The 22,544-nt window shown below is 38.2% G+C and overlaps 1 protein-coding gene across 1 annotated transcript in view; it reads right to left on the bottom strand.

The window, feature by feature from the left end:
• Nucleotides 1-4,756: 4,756 nt before the first annotated feature.
• CDKAL1 (CDK5 regulatory subunit associated protein 1 like 1) overlaps nt 4,757-22,544 on the bottom strand; it is a 382,971-nt gene continuing 365,183 nt past the window's right edge. Inside the window, exon 16 of the mRNA XM_058800651.1 lies at nt 4,757-8,563. Coding sequence (XP_058656634.1) covers nt 8,357-8,563 — 207 coding nt within the window. The 3' untranslated portion in view covers nt 4,757-8,356. The remainder of the gene's footprint in view (nt 8,564-22,544) is intronic.

The following is a 22,544-nucleotide window of genomic DNA, read 5'->3' on the forward strand; positions in this document are numbered from 1 at the left end:
GCACACCAGAATAGAGTAATTTATTTAAAATTTTTCCTTTGCTTAGGTCTTTGTATTATTTAAAACTTGTCCCATATTGACAATTACAAGGTATGGAAAGAACTGTCTATAGCATTCCTCTTCCATAAGGCCAAAACTTTTGCTTTCCAACCAACTATGAAGTGTCTAAGAAAAGAGAAGTTTTATGCTTTCTTTGGCCATCACACCAGCTTGTTCTTACTGCCTGAAAGATGAATAGCATGTCTAGATAACTGAACTCTGACAATTAAAAAATCAGACTAGTTAGTGAACTGTCATTTTTTTAAAGCAAGGAGACCTTGTCAATTCTACCTGTCAAGTGATTTTCGACAGATTGATAAACATTTAAAGAAAACAGAATAAAACCTGTTCTCTCCACGAAGCAGACTTTAATTTAATTTCTTTGCTTACAAGCACATGAAAAGAGAGCACAGCACAAGACTGTCCACAGGACCAGACTTTATTACCAACACTATTCCAGATCTTTTGCTCAAGCTACTGCTGTGAATGGGAATGACTTGAAATTTGGTTTCATGGATTTCCTGGCAGATAAGATAGTATGTATGAGTTGCCTCAGCATTCCTACATTTGAAGCAATATGAAGTATGATTGGCAGCAACCCAATTTTCATTATTCTTAGATGAGTCAGTAAGTGTGGAAAGAGAAATTAAATGGGCAGCCAATCAACACACACACAAAAAATCAGATATTCTGAAGCCAAGACAGTATTTATATGCTTATGACTCAACTTTTGCAGCAGTGTCTCCAGCAAGAACAGGAAATATACTGTTGAACCCTCTTACAACAATGACTTTGATGTGAAAGGCCGGAATAGCTCATTCTGCTTGCTGGGATTCAGAAAGCTGGAGCTGCAATCCTGGATCTATGCAGAATGCACTCACAGGAGCTTCCAAGCTCATTACAGGACATCAGAAATACCAGGGTCCTGCAGGACACAAGGTGAGTAAATGGCTTTCAAAGACTTTGGAAAGGAGCACAATGACAAAGGGCTGGCCCTGGAAGCTCTGCTGCTGTTTTACATAAAATGTGTATATTATAATATATAAGGCTCATCCACCTCTGCAGTGGTGGGTGACTGCTGCTACACAGTTGCAGATGAGACATGTCCTCTGTCCTTCTGTCATGGCAGGAGAACTTCTTATATTGGAATTTTCTGAACTCAGAACTGTCACAGACATATTTTTTGAAAAATCCTTTCGTTAGGATCTTTTCTCCTGAGAAGCTGAAAGTTCAAATCAATACAAAAAAGCTTCATCTTCTCCATGTTTTGCTGCTTTAGAATGCGATTTAGATAATTGTTTACCCAGCATATAAATTTTTTTTTGCTTGATGACCAATGACAGCCACCTGTGTCGAGGCTGTGAGCAGACACAAGATTTTATTATCATTCCATTCCTTTCCTTGCTAGTCTTCTGATGAAATCCTTTCTCTATTCTTTTAGTGTAGTTCCAATATATAATTTTCTTTTAATATCATCATAAAATAACAAACCGGCCTTCTGAAACATGGAGACAAGATTCTCATCTCTTTCCTCATCCTGGGACCCCTGCAAACACCACCACACAGAACCTACAATTTACCACATCCTTTCATGAGTATTTGTGTGGAGGCTCAAGACAGCCACTTCTTTACAAAGTTTAGGAACTGCCTCTTGTGTGCTGATTATAATTTGTTTTTCTTCTTGCACTGCAGATGTTGCGGAGGACGTGGTGAAAGCCATGTATAATGCTGTCCTGCAGCAGTAATTCTTACAGCAGATATATGCTGGGGCAAGGCTATCAAATCAGCTGTGTGTCTGACTTTAATGACATTATAAACTGGTAGAAACAGAGAATTTATCAGTGGATTTATATTAGTTAATGTCAACAATTTTTAGTATGCAATACTAGCAAATCTGTAGATCGAGACAGTAAATATATTAAATTGGTCACCAGCTAGGCTTAATTTTCTTGATACCCCTGGTAGTACTTCACAAACCAACTAAAAACTTCCAGTTTAAGTTCAAATCAATACAAAGATTAATCCATTGTACAAGTAAGATGCTGGTTGATGCAGGTTCACAGGGCATGCAAAATAATGCAAAGTCTGATCTTAAAACCAGAAGCATAAGTGAATGATTCTTTTTTCAGTATTATTTCAGTCAGATAAAATAAAAAAGGTTTGGGAACCTGAATATATGTTTTCAGAAAAAAATGCCAAATAAAACCAAAGCAAAACAAGGTGTCCCTTCAGAGCAGCACAGGGAGGAGATATGGACGTGCAGGAGGTTCAAATTTGTTCTAAATAATTTCTTTCTCACAGATCCAAAGCTGCTATCTGCTGTTAGGCTCTGTTTTATCCTTCTGCTGGAGAATGTTATTCAGACTGCCCTTTTCACCTACTATATCCGAGCAGGACAGAAGCAAAATAATGCTGCTGCAGCATGTCCAAGCTGCTATCTGTCTTTTCTAAATTTCCTTAATATTACCATAATACTTGGAGATTAAGCTGTCCCTTGAGTGTGAACATCTTTCTCTCTGCCACTAGTTATCTGTACAGCTGACTTGGTGACATGCTCTCTTGTTTCCTCCTGCAGTCTCATACTAACACTCTGCAGGCCATGTCACACACAGCCCTTTGTAATCTCTTGTGTAGACTTCTTGTAGTTGGTGATTTCTAGATATTGGCTTTTACAGCTCATAAAGCCACTAGTGGATATCAAATTTAATATGTTCAGCTGACATCAATGATGTGTTTTACCTCTCTCTCTGAATTACAGCATTTCTGAGATTTGCAAGTTCAAAACTAATACAGCACAGCAGAAGAGGCCTTTTAATCCTGCTTATTGGCAAATGGGAGTTTCTGACATAACCCAAAGGCTCTGGCAGAAAGACACCACACAGCTGAAGAACAGACACTGCAACACAATGGATTCCAAGCACTGATACCTCTGGCAAATGAGCTCCTCTGGAGAAGCAGCATTCTTGTTTTCAGGGAAGAAGCCACCTTACTCACACTAACACTTACCCTTCTGAATACATGTCATCTTCCACAAAACAAAATGAGGTGCTGATAGCTTCGTTGAGGCAGCTGGGACAAAGGGTAAGAGAGAATGAAGGCTCACAATGGAATGGTGGTGCTCGAAACCTGAACAAAAAGCTGAAGCTTTCAACCACTAAAGAGTAAGCATTATTTACTGCATGCCACTGGACTGAGCAAGTCTCTTGGCTGGCCACAGTTTACCCACCTGCCCTACCAAGCAGCAAGAAAGGCAATGCACTGACAAGCAGGGTGAGAGGGGACAGAGTTGGGATGCCCTCCTCCAGGAAAGCGTGCCCAGCTCACAGCCAGGGGCCAGGTAAGCTGGGTGGTGTTTCTCTGGCTGTGGCACCAGTGTGGTGGAACAGACTGCTCCAACACAGCACAGGAACACAAGTGATGAGCAGTTGGGAAGGGTGTCTGTGCAGCAAAGCCTTCCTAGCACCATTAGCTTTTTTTTTTTTTCAGATTATACTGTAACGATATCCTAAGCATGAGAAGTCAAATTTCCCATCATGTCATGATTGCATCACATTAATTTCTCTCAGACCCACAACTCGATACTATGTGCCAAGCAATCATGGCCCTTTTGTGGTGTGTTTTATCATCTCCCAGCTTCTCCTGTAATCTGTAACCCACTGGCAACTAACATTTGTACACCACTCCCCACGAACACTACCCAGGAAGAGAGTAGACACAATATTTTATGCTCATTAAGCACAACTGTCCTGTTTTCACACTCAAAGACAGATGAGGCATTTAAAGCATGCGAGTTGTTCGCACAAATCTGCATCACACTCTGGTCACCAACATGGAAATTCACCCCATTACCTACAACCAGCATTAAGCAAACCATGCAGGGCAGATTGTCCTCTAAAAAATCATGTTAAGACCACTTTTTAAGAAGAATGGCTATAATTGCTAAATATTTTCCAACAAAATATTGTTGAAAGGATACTCAGATATTACTCTTTCACCATTCATGGGACATGACTGAACAGCATTAATGATCCAAATCCATAACCACAACTTCCCAAATGGGCACTCTGGGATATCAGTAGTTGCAGTGACATGATTTTTTTTTTTTTTAATAGTATTGGGCTTCTTTAAAATGAAAACAGACTATTCATAATTCATCTCCCTTCTATCAATTGAAGAACTTTCATTTAAGGGAAAAAAGCATTCACTTGAATGTTAAGAGCATGCATAAATCAAATATGGAACTAAAAGACATCTAATGATATTTGCACAAACATTTTCCAGCCATGACTCTGATTTTAATTATCCAGTGGATGAACCCTGCCTGTGAACAAGTCCAATGGTATTTTGCAGCCAATTCCTAACTCTGTGGTCCATGTCTCCTAGACCAAATTTGCTTTGCAGCTTTTGCACAAATATTTTTCATTTTGCACCCTAGTTTTACAGCCTCTCAATTTTTTCCTCTGCCTTTTAGTTTCTAAGTGCTCTCTATTTTTGTCTATACAATCAACCACAGTGCACACAAAATATAACGTGGGACATAAAACTGTGAAAATAAAAGCTGGGAAAGTTGCAAGCAATTTTTCTAGCAAAAAAAATACATGTTTGAGAAGACATAAATAAAGATTTTAATAAGCCTCTCACAAACAGGCACATGCCTACTCATTCCTCCAAACTGTCAGAGCTCTTGCATAAGACTTCTTTTATATTCGTCTTAGTCCCTGAAGTTACACACGTCTTAAAGTTAAAAAAGATAGACTTGTTAATAACACACAAATGTTCATAGACGTAACATCTTTACAGATATCCTCTGTGAGCAGATCAAGCCACTCTCCATATGTATTTAAGTGAAGTGGAAGGCTGGAGTTTTTAAGTTGTCAGATCTGTGCCTGGGTAAGAGGGGCTCTATTTTCACTCTTGGAGCAGGGAGAGATTAGCAGCTTGAAATCACTTTGACAGTTTCAGTTACTCTCCTGCATACTGCAGGGAATTTTAATTCCAACCTGTGAAATTGTAATTGCTTCTCAAGAAGAGCAGGAGGATTCTGGGTAATGGCCACAGCCAAGCTCAGTGTCAGAGTTGCCAGTTGCTGCCACTTCTGATATTATTTGCTGTTATTCAAAAATCACTCCAGCTTTCCATATGGGAAGTTGAACCTGGAAGTGAAACTAGATTAACAGTAGCTGTCAGATGTTCAGAGATGTGCAAGGAATGATGTAACAGAGGTCAGTCTCCTCAAAAAACACCTTTTCTTCTTTCTCTTGCTTTATAGAACAAGCTTTACATAAAACACTTCTATGTCATACTCTTTTTCTAAACAAGTATGCTATTACTAGAAAGCTACAATGAAAAGACTAAATGACAAAGTCCTCCAGCATACAATGCTCAAGTAGAAAATAAAATGTGTGTACTTAATGCTGTTCACAACAGATTTAAGATGTCTTTGCTACTCAGGGTTCTGTGGTTTGCAAGATTCCTCATTGCAAATAGCCAAAGAGAACTCAGAGCTACCACAAACACTTAAGAAAAATAGCTGAGGCTTTCCTGGTATCAAATGGAAATTATATTCTTTTTTTTTGCTCTGACAAAAGGTCATTGAATGTAGATTGCTTATTAGCAGACACATTCTCTAGTGATGAGTGTGTTCAGCATGTGTGAAAGTGGGATCAATTGACTATGAGGTAACTTTTCCTGCAATGACCTTGTTAAGCTGGAGTGCAGCAGATTTCTCACCCACCCTGATGGCTTGCAAAGAGGGAATACTGGAAGCAGGTCTCAAACATAATGTTGATGTAAAAATTAAAAATGCTGCCTGGCAGGGTACTTAGGGCATTCAGGGAGCCAAAAATCACAGATCAGATGTTCAGGTCAACTCATTCCATGAGGAGGATGTACTTGTATACTCACTCCTGAGGTTTCCCAAGCTGCACCAGTAGCCCCAGGCAGTCCAGGCTTGGTCCAGGTGAGCTGTTTGACCAGAACTGTTTTGCTCAGCTCAGTGGCTTTGGAAGCTTTATTTGTACATAACCAGAATGCAGTGACAAACACAATGCTGCTTTACAACACAAAGTGTCAAAAGCCTCTCTCAAAATCTAAAGGAAGGCAACAAAATACATGATAAACAACACTTCCTACTTATCAGATTAAAGCCCAGTTTAAGAACATACTGCAGGCAATGTCATTTACAAAGTCTTCTTTGGCCTCTTTCAGTATATTGCACTATTTCTAAGAAAATAAGCTGGTCCCATTAAAGCCAACGATGCACAGAATCTAAATCACAAGCTTGGTAAATCTCTGTAATAGCTGATGCAATGAGTCTGTAATTGCCACGATTAGATAAGCTAGAGTGGCTGACAGAGATAATGCTAGAGGCACACAACATATCTGCATAGATTATTCCCATCACATGCAAAAATTTGGCTCAGATATAATGATTTTGCCAATCCACAGTTTTCCTGAGAATCTTGCAATCTGTGGTACTTTCCTGAAAATTTCAACTCCCAGAGTCCTGCTGGTGGGTTTTTTTTTTTTAAGAATTGTTCAGATTTGTTAAAAACGTTAATTACTGATTGTTATATTTTCCTTTTTGTACAGAAAAGCCTGACAAAAATAAAGCATGCCAACAAACAGAAGAAAATTAAGGGTATGTTTTTGTTTACTTTTTTCCTTTAAAACGCGTGGATTTTGAGTCTTGGCTTATGACCTTCAGTGGTTGCTATCAAAAATTTTATATTTGATTGATCACACACCTGATTTCCTGAAGACAGTAACATCTGCTGTTATAATTTACAGGCTGTGCTGAAAGCATCATGGTGGATCCTCCTGGTTAATTGTCTGTAACTATTATGAATCCCCAATTTATAAAGTACAAAGCACTCTTACTAGGGGATTATTCCTCTGCACTGTAGAGACAATGTACTGGTTTTGGCTGGGACAGAGTTAATTTTCTTCACTGCAAGGTATGGGGTTATGTTTTGGATTTTCTGCTGCTGTGGAGGGCTCACACAGAGTCAAGGCCTCTTCTGCATTTCTGGGAACGGCTGAGCACCTGCCTGTCAAAGTAATGAATGATTTATTTCCTTGGTTTGCCTTGCTTGCATGTGCAGCTTTTACTTCACTTATCTAAGTGTCTTTACCTCAACCCCTAAGTTTTATCACTTTTACCCTTCTGATTCTTGCCCCCACCCCACTTCAGAGGGGTGAGTGTCTCAGCTGCCTGCTGGGGTTAAACCACAACAGTCATGCAAGACAGCTCAGCTCCATCTGGATGTGACACAAACATCAAAAAAAAAAACCCTCAACAGTGCCTGTGTTATGATTTTAAACAGTCTCTGCAAGTGGAAGTTTGGATGAAGATTCAGAAAGGTGACAAGGCATGAACAAACCAACAATATGACGAGGTCAGGTGCTGGAAGAACTGGGCACACAGTCCAGTCCCTGACTCACCAGCACACTCACAGGATGTGTGGAGATCCTGTCATGACAAAATGGCTTGAAAAAAGTAATTAGAAATTTTCATCGTGTAAAATGCAACCTCCCCACTAACAGAGTAATAATTGTTTTACTGAGACAGCACAAAGCTAAGAGATTCCCAGGTAGTTCTCCAAAGATTGTATAAAATCTACAGACTGTATTAAATCCATCTTTTCACAGAACTCTATCACCAGAACAACATCCTCCCATTCAATTATAAAAACCCAACACCTTTAGGACTATTTCTATGTAAAAAATAATTCTTCTTGCATTAAAAAAGCCTAATAACTCATTGTGAAGTTAAGGGATGCAAGACAGCAGGCAAAAATTCTTTCAAACATGACAGCAAAATAAATAGCAACAAATAACAAACTTTAATGGCCTTGCAGTGCTCATTCTAATGTAAAAGGACAGATACCAAACAATCACACTGCATCAAGCAAAATCTTTAGGAAAGCTTTAAATAATCTATCCATAAAAGATGACCAATATCACTCAATGGAAAGATTCCTTAAAAAAATTAATGCAATTTTATCTGATACAGCAAATATGAAAAGAGCATGTAATGCAAACACTGCATCATTTTAGGAAAAAAAAGAAAAGAGAAGATGTAACAACCTGTTCAACCAACCAAGGATCTCAGGATTTGGCAAGATAGGCCTTCCCACAGCTTATTAATGTTCTCTCCTTTGAATGACAGGAAAGGCATAGAGTGAGTACAAATTATTGCCCAATTTATATTAGCTTTTTTCTTTCTAAAATAAAAAAAAAATATTTGCTGGTAAAAGTGTTTCCTTTGAAGATTTTGAACAGCAGTTTCATTGTTTAGATAAAAGTCCCATTCAGTTCACAGTTCTGTTTTCATTCCTCCGTAGTAAAACATAACAAGAGCTGCCAGTAGAGCCAGGCTGACAGACAGGATCTTCAGTCCACCTCCCTCTTGTTGCCATGGCAGCTGCAAAGCCATCCAGGAGCTGAGCCGTGTTTTCACTGGGATCTCAGCATTAGGCTGTGCTTTCCACTTTGTGCCATTCTGCGCTGAACGTCGGAACTCCTGTGAAGAAATGCACACATTAGGATTGAAACTGTGCTCTGTCCTTCTGACTGTACATACCAAATACACTCTCCTGTTTGTACTGAGGTTCACATTAATGTCCTTTTCAAGACCAACAATTCAACCTGCACTGCATCGTCACCAAGTCATCAGTTTTTTGTACAGGAATCTTATAAATGCCATACAAAACCAGTATTTCTAATGAAATTAACTGCCAAGTCAATGCAGCTGTTAGCAACAGAAACAAATCTCCAGACCTCACTGCCACCAGAGACAGCTGTTTGATGGTTATTTTTTAATTTATTTTGCTGCTATCTCACTACTTTCTGATTTTTAGCTTCTCCAAAAGAAATGTCTAGCCAGTGATAAAGGGGACCACAACACTCAATCCTTTGCACAGCAGGGATCTTCTAAAGTCAATCATTGACTCCTGGTGTGCTAGCTCAGTGGTGCTTGAAAATCCTCCCAAAGGGCTTTTCCTTTCCCCTGACCCTCAGGAGGCAGCTGTGCTAAAACACTCACCTTCTCATTCAGCATATTGAATCCCAGCTCCCTGCTGTGCCTGCCATTGCCATTCCCAACCTGACTGCAAGCACCAAGGTCCCCAAGAATATGATGTCTTTTAACTGCAGCACAAGTTACAGATATTGCATCACTATTTCAGCAGAAAATCCAAGTGAAAAGAGTAAAAGGCTCCTTTCTCTCTTTTCTCCTTATTCAGTTCAGTATTGTAGACACACAAAAGGAAAAACATCATCCAGTGAAACTCTGATGACATTTGCAAGAGATGTAAGTGGTAAAGGTGTAATTAAACAAAGGTGTAACAATGCTGCATCATAGGATGCAACATTTCTGTTGATCATTTCTGTTTTCCTCCCTCTATTTGAAGAATCTCTTGGGAATTCAATTGAGTTCAGCTGGATTTTTAATTGGTTTAAAATTTTCCAGTTAAAAAAAAGGTTTTTGATTAAACAATTTTTTTTTTTCCTCTTTCACATTTTGTATAAAATAAATCAGGGACCCAGAAAGTCCCTATCTGGATAATCTTGTATTTCCAAGAAGCTGAAACAGGGCCACATGAAAATACAGACCAGATGCCCACTCTGTCTTTTACCAAACATATTTCTGGGCAAACTCAAAGAAATATCAAAGCTCCAAGAAAGGTGCCTGCCCATGAAAGTGTGACAGCACAAAAAAAAAAAATTCAAACCTTCTGTAACTGCCTCCTGTTTTCCATTTCAGCAATCAGCTCCATTATAGTAATTGTAGAAGGAAAATAATGATTACTACTGGTTAGGTAAGTAAGCATCAAAGAGGCAAATGACAGCCTGGAGTAAGTGCTGTTCTAACAACTGAGTTATTGCTGACTTGGGTCCCAATTCACACAGGCAAAGGGTTACTGATCAAGTGCACTATGATATGAGGGTGACTTCTCACACACAAGCACCTAGAAGAACGTCAACTGGGTAAACAGAGGAAAGGAAACAGGTAAGCACACTGGGGTGGAATTCTCCACAGAGTGAGGCACAGGAACAGCACCACTTCAGAACTTGAATCTATATTGGGCAGAGCATGTTTACTTAATCAAAAATTATTGTTAAGTTATTAATTACAATCAATTTCTAAGGTGTTTGAAATTTTAGCACTTGGCACAGCTATTTTGTCCTCCCAAATCAAAGCTGATTAAACTGGAAAACATACAGTATTAAGGACTTTTTACAAATGAGTCAAAATTCTTTAGCAATTTATTCTTTCTAGACATTTATAAAGCATTTCTTTTCTTTGAAGGTCTCACAAACCTCTAATGTAAGGTGCTTAATTTATGGAAATGACCTGTTTGTACAACATGTATTGTTGGTACATTAACACTAAGGCTAAAGTGATTTAAAGGAAAGGATAAGTCTGTAAAAATATCAGTACAACTAAAGTCTTATTTTTTCTGATATTTATTTTTCACTGAATCATGACTTAAAATTTGGCTGACTACAATCACCCTATTGGACTCCTAATTAAATATTTCCACACTACATGATAAAATCATAGTTATTCACTCATACAAGACTAGATGCTATTCCTTGGCAAACAGATAAAAAGGGCCAGCACCTCATAAATAATGCTGGACCTTCTCCTCAATGCTTCATTTCCTATCTATATTTCTCAGGAAGACTAGGGACAGCCAGCAAAATGCCCCAAAAACAAATTGTAAGTTGCAAAATGTTTTGAGACACTTCTTTTAAATTTTCTCCTTCACTAACAGTTAAGCACATCAGTGTTTCATGCATTCAATCATGTTTCTGTAACATAGTTTACAGTAGTGGTTTCACTGGCATTTCATTTATGTTATACAGTTTTTCTGTTTTCCAACATAAAACCAAAGAGTCTCATCTTGCTGCTATAATTTTCATCATGCCTATACTGCCTTTTTTTTTTTTTTTTTTACCATACTGTTTTCTTACAGCTCTACTGCAACATGCACTGGATATGCATTAGGCAGTGCTGCATACTGCTGGTAGGACAGAATGGCACAAGAGATTTTGGCAAGGTTTACAAAGTTCCAGTGGTGGTGAACACTGCTGGTGAGTTGTCCAAGTAGCATTTCATCTAAGTCAGCCTGTACAGCTGTGAAATCTGTTTTTTCCTTACTTCATCATATTCCAATAAATGAGATAATCATGCTGATACAGTAAACCCATTTTTTTGGGTGTTTTTTTTTTTTTGTTTGAGTGTTTTGGATTTTTTTTGGTAGAAAAACAAAAATACCTCAAATTGCAAACTGAAGTGACCCTTTTCTTAAAGACATCACACCTTACCACTTAAACATGCTGTGTTTCTGTTTGATAATGTACACCTCTTCAGGTGATCCTGCCAAATATTCCCTTCCAAGGAAAGAAAAGATGTATTCATCTGATTCATGCTTTCTAAGCACTCTTCTCTAGTTTGGCCCAAAATTCTGCCTGATACATGAGTAATACCACAGGCTTCCGTGAAATTTTCCCTCATTATCATCACAGAATGTGCATCTGTGAAAAAAAAAAAAAAAAAAAAAAAAAAAAAAAGATACAACTGGCTCCCGGAGACTGAAAGGCTCCTGTAGAAAATAACAGTCTTTTTGTCCCCATCCTGAGATTCATAGAGAGCTTTTAAACCCAGGATAATCACTCAGAGACACCTGCAGGTGGGTGCCTCTTGCTCAGAGTCTGTTGGGCACAAATTCCCCAGGGGGAAGGGGAGCCCTGCTAAAGGGACCGTGTCACTGCACCCTCTCCCTCCTAAGGGCTGAGTGGCCCTTGCCACAGCCTGGCCTGCCAAGAATATAAGCAGTTCTTCCTGGCACACAAGTATCCCATAAACAGCTGTGTTAGTGAAAAACACTGTATGTATGACTCTATGCACTTTTGGTGTAAAAAACCTCGGTGGAGGTAAAAAACTAATTTTTTGAACTAGCATTTACACTGTCCACTCACTATGCTCTCACTTAATAGAAGGATTAATTCTGAACAGTCCTTATTTGTATCTCTGACTCTAGATACAATATTCACAGTGCATTATCTTTCCAAGGAAATCTTTAGGTAATTTCTGCAATATTCTGACCCGATATAGCTGTGATATTTACCACATACAATCACTAGTCAGAGGGCAACAGTTCCTTAAGCTGAGCTCAGACATCAAACTTTTGTAGCTGCAAGAGTTAGAAAGATTACCACAATGATTCATTTCAGAGGAATTTAGAATAAAATTCAAAGTCTCTTTCAACCAAAAAGTGCTGGGAGGAAGCCCGAAGGTAAAGAAGTTTCAAAAATATGTGTTTGTACTAGTTTCAGTCCTGATAGGCCACAAACTCTTTGGTAGACTTGTTAAGCATTGCTCTCACTAAATAGGACCACAATGAAGGAAAAGATACTCTAAGATTCAAAATTATATATACTATTAATCAAAATGAGGGAAGGAAGGGAAATTACCAAATTTCTGAAATGCACAGACAGAGACTTTGAGCTAAGCATCTTGTATTTCCACGGAGGCAGCCTTTCATCTTGTTTTGGCAGTCACAAAGTAAACACAAGACTTTGCTAATAAGGTATAATATAAATTATTAAAACTTCTAGTGTATGATCAAATGCATTTCAGATTATTTTTTGAATAATTCTGCCTTGACGACTGCCAGGAGTAATATATTTTGTGTAGTCTTGCACAGACCCATTGATTGCTGTCTTTCTGAAACTCCAGTCCCAGAGCAAACCACTGTGCATGAAAGAAATATATAATCACATCAAAACCTGAGATTTGGCATCTGTCGATCACAGCCCAGCTTTTTGTAAGATCTCACTTCATGTTAGTCAACAAAGACATAAGAGAAAGTCTTTAGCTCTGAGCTGAGGTTTTAATAGATTCAAAACATTTCTTACATGCAAATTTCTTTTATGGCTCAGGGGCACTGTTAGAGCTTGAAGTGTTAGCTAACTGCTGTGAAAAACTTCTTGACTGAGCATATCTCAAGATAAATTAGACTTCTGAATTTTTTAGCCCAACCAAGTACATCACACACTTGTACTACTGGCTTTAAAATCACAGACGTTTACATAATCATGCACAACAAGTCTGTGTGACAAATTTAAAGAAAACATGTTAAAATATGCATTACATCTCCTGCTGCACTATTTGAAACTCTGGGCTATTACTCTTTAAAGGCATTTTTCAGATTTAAAAAAACAAACAGTTACTGAAGGTCACATAGATTACATATCCAAAAAATATGTAAATTGAGTTTCATTGAATAGTTCTGGAAATGTCCCTACATTTAATTCTGTAGGTATTAAGAGAACTCCTTTGATTTATTACTTTAAAAATTCCATCAGCCTTCTGCAAATGTGGAATGCTGATCTTAAATTACAAAATAAATGGCACAGAAAATATTTTTTTGCTAATGGAATTAACATGGCAATTCCTCTAAGAAGCATCCCTGCCACCATGTATTCCAATGAATGCACAGTATGATGCTGTTAAAAGAAAATGCTGTCTACAAGCATGTGTCAGATGTTATCAGCTGTACACCATTCCTAGGAATTCACTGATTCCCAATACATGCAGAGTTTACTTACCCATTTTAAAAAATGAGAAACTTTGAGGGAAAAAAATAAAGCACCCAGGAGCTTTTGCAAAGGAATTTCATGTTATTTCTTCTTTTTGGGCTCTGAAAACATCCAGTTATGGACACCACAACCTCTCTGTGCCTTTGTTCCCCTGCTGGAGCCCATTAATTGGAAAATGCTTCCCTTCTGAACCTCTCATTCCAACCTAGCCCAGTGTCTCACCCCACCATGTCCCAGTTGGAGGCACTTGGCTTGTTCTTGTCAGGAACCTCGCCCTGTGCAGGCACTGGGGGCCTCTGCTGCGGTCCGCTGAAGCCACCCCTGCTCCAGCCCTGGCCAAGGCTCAGCTTCAGCCTCTCCTCACAGCCCAGCTGCTCCAGCCCCTGCCCAACTCCATGATGCACACCTGAACTCCTTACAGCTCCCAGCTCCTCATTTACAGCAGGATCCCTGCGAATGACCCAGTCCAGGCAGGGCAGCAATACTCCCAGAGGCTGCACCATGGTCCAATACAACTATACAGGTAATAATGGGAGGCTGTAGGGACTGATTGACCTCAAGCTCATCTGCATTAAATCTGACAGTTCCTTCCAGCTGTCATCATTTATGGACACAATCTTTAACCAGGGCCTTCCCTGACCTGCACAGCAAGTCAGCGAAGTCTGTGTTCTTTCCAGTAACACCTGCATGATCCGTCTGGTTCCTTTGATCAGCATGGAAAAAACCATTTTGCTCACTAGTCAACTTTTACCTTGATTACTACTACAATAATTCCTCCTGTCCATTCTCTTTTCCCTCTACTTCTCCTCATTTCTCTCTTGCATCATTTGACCACTCAGCCTCTCAAATAAACAAAGGCAGAGATGCCACAAGGAACATAAATTTGTAATGTCATGTCATATAGAAACACATCTGGAACTTCCTCCTCCTACATTAAATTCAAATTTTAATATTCTTATTTAAGAGTATAAAATGAATTCATTTTCTCTCTGTAAATTCCCACCATTACTGTATGGCTGCATTGGTGTTTTTCTTGGCAGACATCTCCCTGCTCTCTTCCATGTTCTTACCTAAGGCTAGGCCCTTGCCTACCTACTTCTTTTTCCTCCCTCAGTCTTTCATATTATTCCCTCAATCAGCTCTCAAAATTCAAAAAGCACTTAGATGCTAGACACAAGGCTGAGCAACTGGGGCTTATTAAATAACTTCCTTTGTGATGTACACTTTCAGCAGGAATAAAACAACCAAAAAGCTCAACTAACAAAAGAAACAAAAACAAGAGAAACAAACAATTGAGAAAACACAAGCCAAAAAACACTTCCAAAATGTTTAAAACACAATCTTGTGCTGTTTTTAATTATACCCACTTGTTTTACCCTGTTTCTTCATATTTACCTATAAATGCTTCCAGCCAGGACTTGAATCTCTTTTTACATATTTGTATTTTGTGCTGCTATTAAACTTAGTGACTCAGTATCGTTCCACCACACAAACAATGCACTGTCAAAATAACCTGTCATTCAAGGTCAGACACAACATCTTTAAAAATGTGTGATGCCTGGGTTCTGAGCTTTATTTTTTTTGCAATGAGGTGTGTGGGGTGTCAATCACTATGACAGAATCAAAGGACATGACGGTCAGCATTCCAGCCAGCACCTGCAACCACAACAGGGCTGAGAGATCTTCTAAACAGAAAATGTTTGCATTTCAAAAATCATCCAAGCAATGACTTGAAATGAAGAATGAACATAGCAGCACAATGTGGACAAATTCAGGATGGGGTTCTGTCACTATTTATCTCCCTGTGCCCAGGACAGTTTTATGAAGGAGATGGCAGGTACTTGCTCTGGGCACTTATCTGGTAATTAGCTGGCTAACAGACAAATCTGTTTCCTAGAGATCTAGCACAGGCTTCATGGCTTTGAAAATGCATTACAGTGAATTACAGGATGTACATTAACTTGTAGTAACACTAGATATCATTTTTTACCACAGCCTGTATTATTAGATACCATTCCATAGGATTCCAGCTTGCTCCTTCTTCAAAAGATCAGTAAGATTTTTTGGGAGGGGGGGAGGGGGGGGTGATGTTTTTTAAAATAAGAATTTTAAAGTTGTGCTTATAATACAACAATTTTCCCAGTTTATTTTGTTGGATAATGAAAGAAAGACAACATGTGAATGTTCAAATTCTGCTCTACAAGTGAGAATATTAAATGAAATATGATATGTTTTTTTTTTTACAGCACAATATTTCAGAGACCGTCACCTCTTTGCTTCCCTTTTAAATCTTGAAACAACAGTGACAATTATGTGGAGGTCAATGGTAGCTACAGGCAAAGACACAAAAGGTTTCCATCAGAAAGAGTATCCCAGAAAATGAATAGCTAGATCTGAAAATGTATATTTATGTCACAAGAACCACCAATATAACTGAATGATATTCACATATCAACAGTGAAATGAGTAATACTGGTTTTACTCAAGGGACATTGTCTCTCAAAATCAGGAGATTTCAAAGATCTTTCACATACAGCAGAGTAGAATAAACTGATATATGTACATATTCTTGGCTAAAGCTTCCCCCTCAATCCTAGAATATGTCATAGTCCTGAATTTATGGTGTTTTCATTTCTTCCTACAGAACCAAGCATTAAAATGGAATGTTCCACAGAGACTTACATAATACAACAACCTGAGAGACAAAGGATACAGCCCTTCTTACACTTCAATGTCGTGGGTAATAAACATGGTTTAAAAAGAGCATTTTAAATACTCTGCAATGATACTAGGTTCCAGAGTTTCAAATTTCATTCCAGTAGGTATCTGTGGGATCTATATGACTCCCTCATTTTACAGGGAGAGAAAAAAAATAAAGAAGATTGAAGTGCCTCCAGTGCCACAATGCAAATCAGGAATTGGGTCTCTACAATTCAGATTCCAGCTGCCTGCAGAAGCCAACATAAAAATCTGTAAAATCTTTTAAGTCTGTCAAGTTGAAGTTTTAAAATAATTTTCTTAAAGCTAGGCAATGCCTTAATATGCAGGCTCCTGACAATTTCTCTTACATTTATTTTCACAGACTTTTCTGCCTAGGATTAAATACCTCCAGTTCCTGGGAGTGCAGATGCTCACCAACCACAGCTGGAACCAGACCTTGGCAGAAAGAAGCATTTCATGTAAGCCTAAAATTTAACAGTTAATACAGTGTGACTGATCTTGATCAACTTTGTGGGTTCAGTGATAATACAAAGGTTTTCTTTTCACTTTGTCTGTGGCCCCTTTCCTTTAAGTATCCTTTGCTGTTTTAGGAGGTCTCCCACAGTGCCAGTTAGCATACTTTTGAGCACCTGAGGGAGTGTCTGGAAATCTGTGTCTCCTTTTTAATTTCACACTCAGTCAAGTTCAGCTGCAGTTAATGGAGGGCTCTCTCATGGAAACATCAAACAATGGTTACTTTCTGTGATTAGCAAGCCTAACTGCTCTAACACAATCTCTCTATCCCCAGTCACCACAAATGATTCGTCAGCCCTTCCCCACAAGAAAGATTACATGAGAAAAACCTTTCTTGGCTTGCAGTGTATTTTATGCTAGATAATCATGATAGCACCTTGGCACTCTGTCTAAGACATCAAAGGGCCTTAAGTATCCAATCTGCAGGCTGGAACAAATATCTACCCTCGGGAGAGACTTCGTATCATTCAGAGGGTGGTCTGACCAAACTTCTGCAGAGGTACAGGACTGGAGTGCCTGAGCAGGGACTTGCACCCTGTCATGTTCAAATACTGACCATTCGTACCACTGGACCTCAGTCTTATCCCACATGGGGGTTACACAGTGTGCTCTATCAGGTTGTATCTGATAATTCTGAGGATTAGCTCATGAGGAGAAATTTGGTTCTTCTGGAATTAACCATGAAATAAAAAATACTAATTTCTTCTTTTTCTCTGAAATATCATCCTCTGGAGTTGTCTTAAATGCTGAAAAGTCAACACTGCAGCTTGCTTGAATTCATGATACAAAATTTTAATAATTTTAAGTATCTATTTCCAAGCATCTTGAACTGGCCACCATTAAATCTGTTCTCCAGACTAACCTTCCAGCATTTAAACATCTGCTTCATCTTTATCAGTGAAATGGGAAGACAAAAGCTACATTTCAGGAGGACAATGTAAACATAAACTTATAACTGTTTCTTAAGCACTCAGAAATGTAGTTATGGGGGTCACAGGAAAGGTTAGAAAGAAATAAATAACTCCCTTGAAAAAGAGGCTTAAAAGATATGTAACAACACTAATATTACACGACAAACAATGCAGAGGAAAAATATCTAACAGTAGCTTAATTAACTGGACACTAGGAAAATTTTTTTTACTCAAAAGGTTGTCAAGTATTGCAACAGGTTGCCCAGGGAAGTAGCTGAGTCACTGTCCCAGAAGGTATTTAGAAGATGTGTGGATGTGGCACATGGGGCCAGGGTTTAGTGGCGAGCTTGGCAGTGCTGGGTTAGTGATTGCACTTGATGATCTGTAAGGTATTTTCCAACCTAAAAGATTCTGATACTAAAGGAATAGTCTCAGCTCTGTGCACAAAAAAATTGCACAGAGAACTTGTGCAATTGGACATGTGTAAGTACTTCATGAATATAAGACTGAAACACAGTACAGCTGGCATTTACACAGAAATGAGGATTGTTAAACTTTCCTTTGTTTAGAAAAGGCTACTAGTCTGTGAGAATACAGCCCATAATATTTTAATACAGCTTTCTCTTGTGTTTTGCTGCTGCTTTTGTCTCTAGATGAATACAACTATTGACAGCAATTGACTCCTGGTGGTGTCCTCCACATCATTTCAATATCTCTGCCTGTCCTAGCAACTTTTGAACCTACTCACTTCAACAGTGGTAGATCACCAAGGGCTGGTAAAAAAACCCTCACCCAAATTAAATCACTGCTTCTGCTGAGGGAAAGGCCAGACCACAGCCTCAATAATCTATTTTATGCCACCATGCTGCTGACCAGCCTGTACTCCTGAAACTCCAAAATCACATGCAGTACTTACACAAACCAGGAGAAGTTGTTACAAAAAAGTGAGATAAACACAAATAAAACAGAGGATGACATGAAAGTTGCAAACATATACCAGGTGTCTACAGGGGTGAGAAATACAAGCCCACAGGATGACAACTGTGGGGCTTAATGTAGTCTTTAACAAATTAATGGGTTTGGATTTTAAGATCTTTCATGTCTCCATACTAAAGCACAACAGCACTAAAACAGTTTTCTTTTATCACACAAGATACTCCCCCAAGTATAATTCATTCCTTTCCAGCTCTGAAGAGCTGCACATCTGGCTTTCCCCTGTGGTTCTGCGACAAAATCTGATTATGCTACAGAATCTTAAGCGCTCCTCACTGAAAAAAATAATGAACTAACATTTCTTTGGACAAGAGACACATGAGCTGAAAAAGGAAAAGAATTCCTGTCATTCTAAGCACTACTTCCATCATTTCACCAAATTAAAGTTCTTGTATTTTGAAAAAACTATCTGTGTCAGAAATGGATATTCACAGCTGTCCTTTTTGTATGATAATTATGTTATCTGCACTTATCAGAGATTTTGTATGTGAGAATTGCAAAATAGTTTCCATACGGATAAGATAAATCACAGTCACACTGACTGAAATCACTTAACAATCACATGTGAAGTCATGTCAAAACAAGGATGAGAGTTAAAAAAAAAATCCTCTAGTCCTGATAACAGGACCCTTTCCTCAGGACCAGAAATCCATCTGGTCAATATTATGCATAGGTAGTTTTTGTAGCAATGTGATTTTTTTTTTTTACAAAAAGAGCTTGAGTGTACTGCCTACACATTTTTGTTCCATCAAAAGTATTTTCACAAACATTTCCAAGCCACCCCAATCCAAAATGGAGCATTTGTGCAAATTCTGCCACAGTACAGATATATATATATAGGTATGAAGAAGAATCTATCAATTTGAAAGCCAAGACATTTAGTGAATCATTTAATCATTTTCTCAGACAAAACTGTGTCAAGGACCCCTGATCATACTCAGACTAAAGAAAAAAAACCAGTAATTTCCATGGGGCTTTTTCTTTTTGTTTTGCATTTGACATCTGGCTCTCTAAGCTAGTCAGGTTTCATTCCTTACACTATTTATCAATCACACATCCATCTCAGGTTGTAGCACTTGGGTGGTCAAACCTTTCTGAGGTTAATAGCCACGAGCTCTCCTGCTCCACATGTCACACATACATGACACTGACCTGGCAGCCCCTGGAAAAGAGGGTATTGGATAACACCAAATGGGCCAGGTCAACTCTTTGGGTTGTCCCACACCAGGGGCTGGCCATTTCTGGAATAAAGACAGCATGCCCATACATGTGTGGGCTTCTTTACACTTTACAGGCCAAGTCCCACAAAACAGTGTTTCTACTGGTAAAACCAGGTAAAAAGGCAAAAAAAACCCCAAACTGCTATAAAGAAGATATTGATAGAACAGTAAAATCAACACTCATTTGTGGGATTGAGCCTGAAATTTGGGATTAACTATTTTCTTATGGGCTGATGAGCTATCTACATCAAAAATGGTCTGTCTTTGCTCCTTAATTATTCTGTGTGATTGCCATCACCAAGAACAACTAAAAATCTACATTTCTTCTAGAAAAATATTTATAAACATTTTTACATGTATTCTTTAATTTATAAATGACTCGTTAGCGCTTTTCCACAATAAAGAATGAGAAAAATCCATATTATTTCTTTCATACCAGGGTAGCATTAATGAATGTGTAGAATAACTCTGGGTTTGATTTTATGCTAATGTATCCTAATTAAAAATTGCTTCATGCCAGTGCTTGTTACCTTAGTGATTAAAAGCTGAAGCACCACTGCAGTACAGACATTTTCCTCATCATAATTCCAGTTTTTTATAATATCTAGAATGGAAGAAATATGTCCTAGATCATGATTTTATTATTACCCAAGTCTGAGTTATGGTCCTGACTTGAGGAAAAGAAATGGAATTAAATATGCTGGAATTTTAGCATCCCATGGGCTTGAGTTTCAAGCACAGAAAAGCTGTGCTTGAAGCCTTCTGACTTTTTTGGAACCTCAAAACATGAACTGTTTCTGATGCCAACCTGTGAATGTGCTTTGAGTCAACTCCCTGTGAAAAAGATGAACAAGCTTTGGAATATGTTGTGATGAAAAAGAAAGGTTTAACACCTAAAGGACCCTACAAACAGATGTAGCACCAATTTTATCTTAGTGGGAACATATATGGGATTTTACCAATTTTACCTGAGTGGGAACATATATGGGATATCTACACTAACCCTACCACACCACCACCATAAACTTTCATGCTAACCTCACTAGATCTTTCAATCCAGAATCCCCTCATCTCACTGCTGGATCAGACCATTACAACAGATCCATTTGTAACTTCTGGCTAGAACAGCTGGCATTATAATAAATCAGTAGAAAATCTTTTTGCATTTTTAAGAAGAGTTCTAAGGTCTGAAATAATAAATTGTAGGTGAGGGAACTCTACAAGTAATTTAAATACACAATGGGAAGCAGTCAGAGAAAGGTTATCAAAGATTGGTGTACTGTGCACTAACCACAAGTAAAGCTGTCTTTAACAAAGTACTTAAATAATCAGTAATTTTTTTGTGTTTCTTTTATTTAATGGTCTTTGATAAAGCCCACAGGAACAGCTTGCTTTGGAACTTGCTAAAAATAAAAACTGATCCTAAAGCTCAGTTTAGGAGTCAGGTCCTGTGAAAACTCATAGGCCCTGAGCCAAGTTCCTTAAAGGGAAAATGCAATTTTTTACAGTGATTATCACCCTTGTAGTTTGAGAAGACCCCTTCAAAAATATCTTAGTGGGAGAGATTGCAGTAGGAGGGCAAGGGTTTATTTCTCTTGTTGTTTGGTCCAATAAAACTGCAACAACACACTTTAATAGCTTATGGCATGATAAAAGATCTGGAGGGAATGTTAAACTTGATATGGAATACAGCCTGCACAAACACAAAGTTACTGTGTGTGACCTCGGAATAAGAAGCAGCCTCTAAGCTTGCTTAGATGCTATAACATTCTGTGGACTGTCTCTGAGCACACAGTCATTCTAATGTGTTCAACAGTCACAGTAAGTTCTTTGGATATTCTAGGCCAGTTAGGAGCATATCCTCAGTGGACTAAATTTAAGGCTGTGAAGTTCACATTCAATTCACTGAAGGATGGTATTTGAATATTTTAAGATACCTTTTCTCCAATGTAGCCATCAAATAGAACTTATTACTCAACTGCAATTTCATTTCAGTCAAAGACATAGCCCCTGAAAAAATGCCTTTGAATTTTTATATGCAGACATCTTCCCCAAATATAATTTAATAGTGTCAAAATCATACAAAATTTGTTTCTTTCTCTTACTGAAAAGCCTTCTCCTGTTTTTCTTATGCTTTCTCCTTATCTTATTACCATCAACACCACAAAATTAAAAACAAACATCTCCAATCTCTAATAAATCTCTTATAAGTATATTAAAAGCACAAACATAAATCACTATGTCCAAGTATTATAAAAGTCTGACTGGAAAATTATGATTATAAAGGTATCTGGATATCCTACTATAACTCACAATTAATCCTAATATTGCAGATCAGTTCGAAGCTTTTTCAATAGATTTTGCAGAATAAAATAAAAAAGTTACTTTCAAAAGATATGTATACCTTAGCAATTCTCATTATCATAAAGGGAATAAGCAAGAACACAAAGGATGATTATTAGACTATTAGAAACCCATTAATCTACTCAGAATCTAATAAAGATTTTGAACATGTAGTAATATTAAAGGATACAGA

The sequence above is a fragment of the Ammospiza caudacuta genome, chromosome 1 (assembly GCF_027887145.1).
Source record: "Ammospiza caudacuta isolate bAmmCau1 chromosome 1, bAmmCau1.pri, whole genome shotgun sequence".
In the NCBI taxonomy this organism is placed as follows: Eukaryota; Metazoa; Chordata; class Aves; order Passeriformes; family Passerellidae; genus Ammospiza; species Ammospiza caudacuta.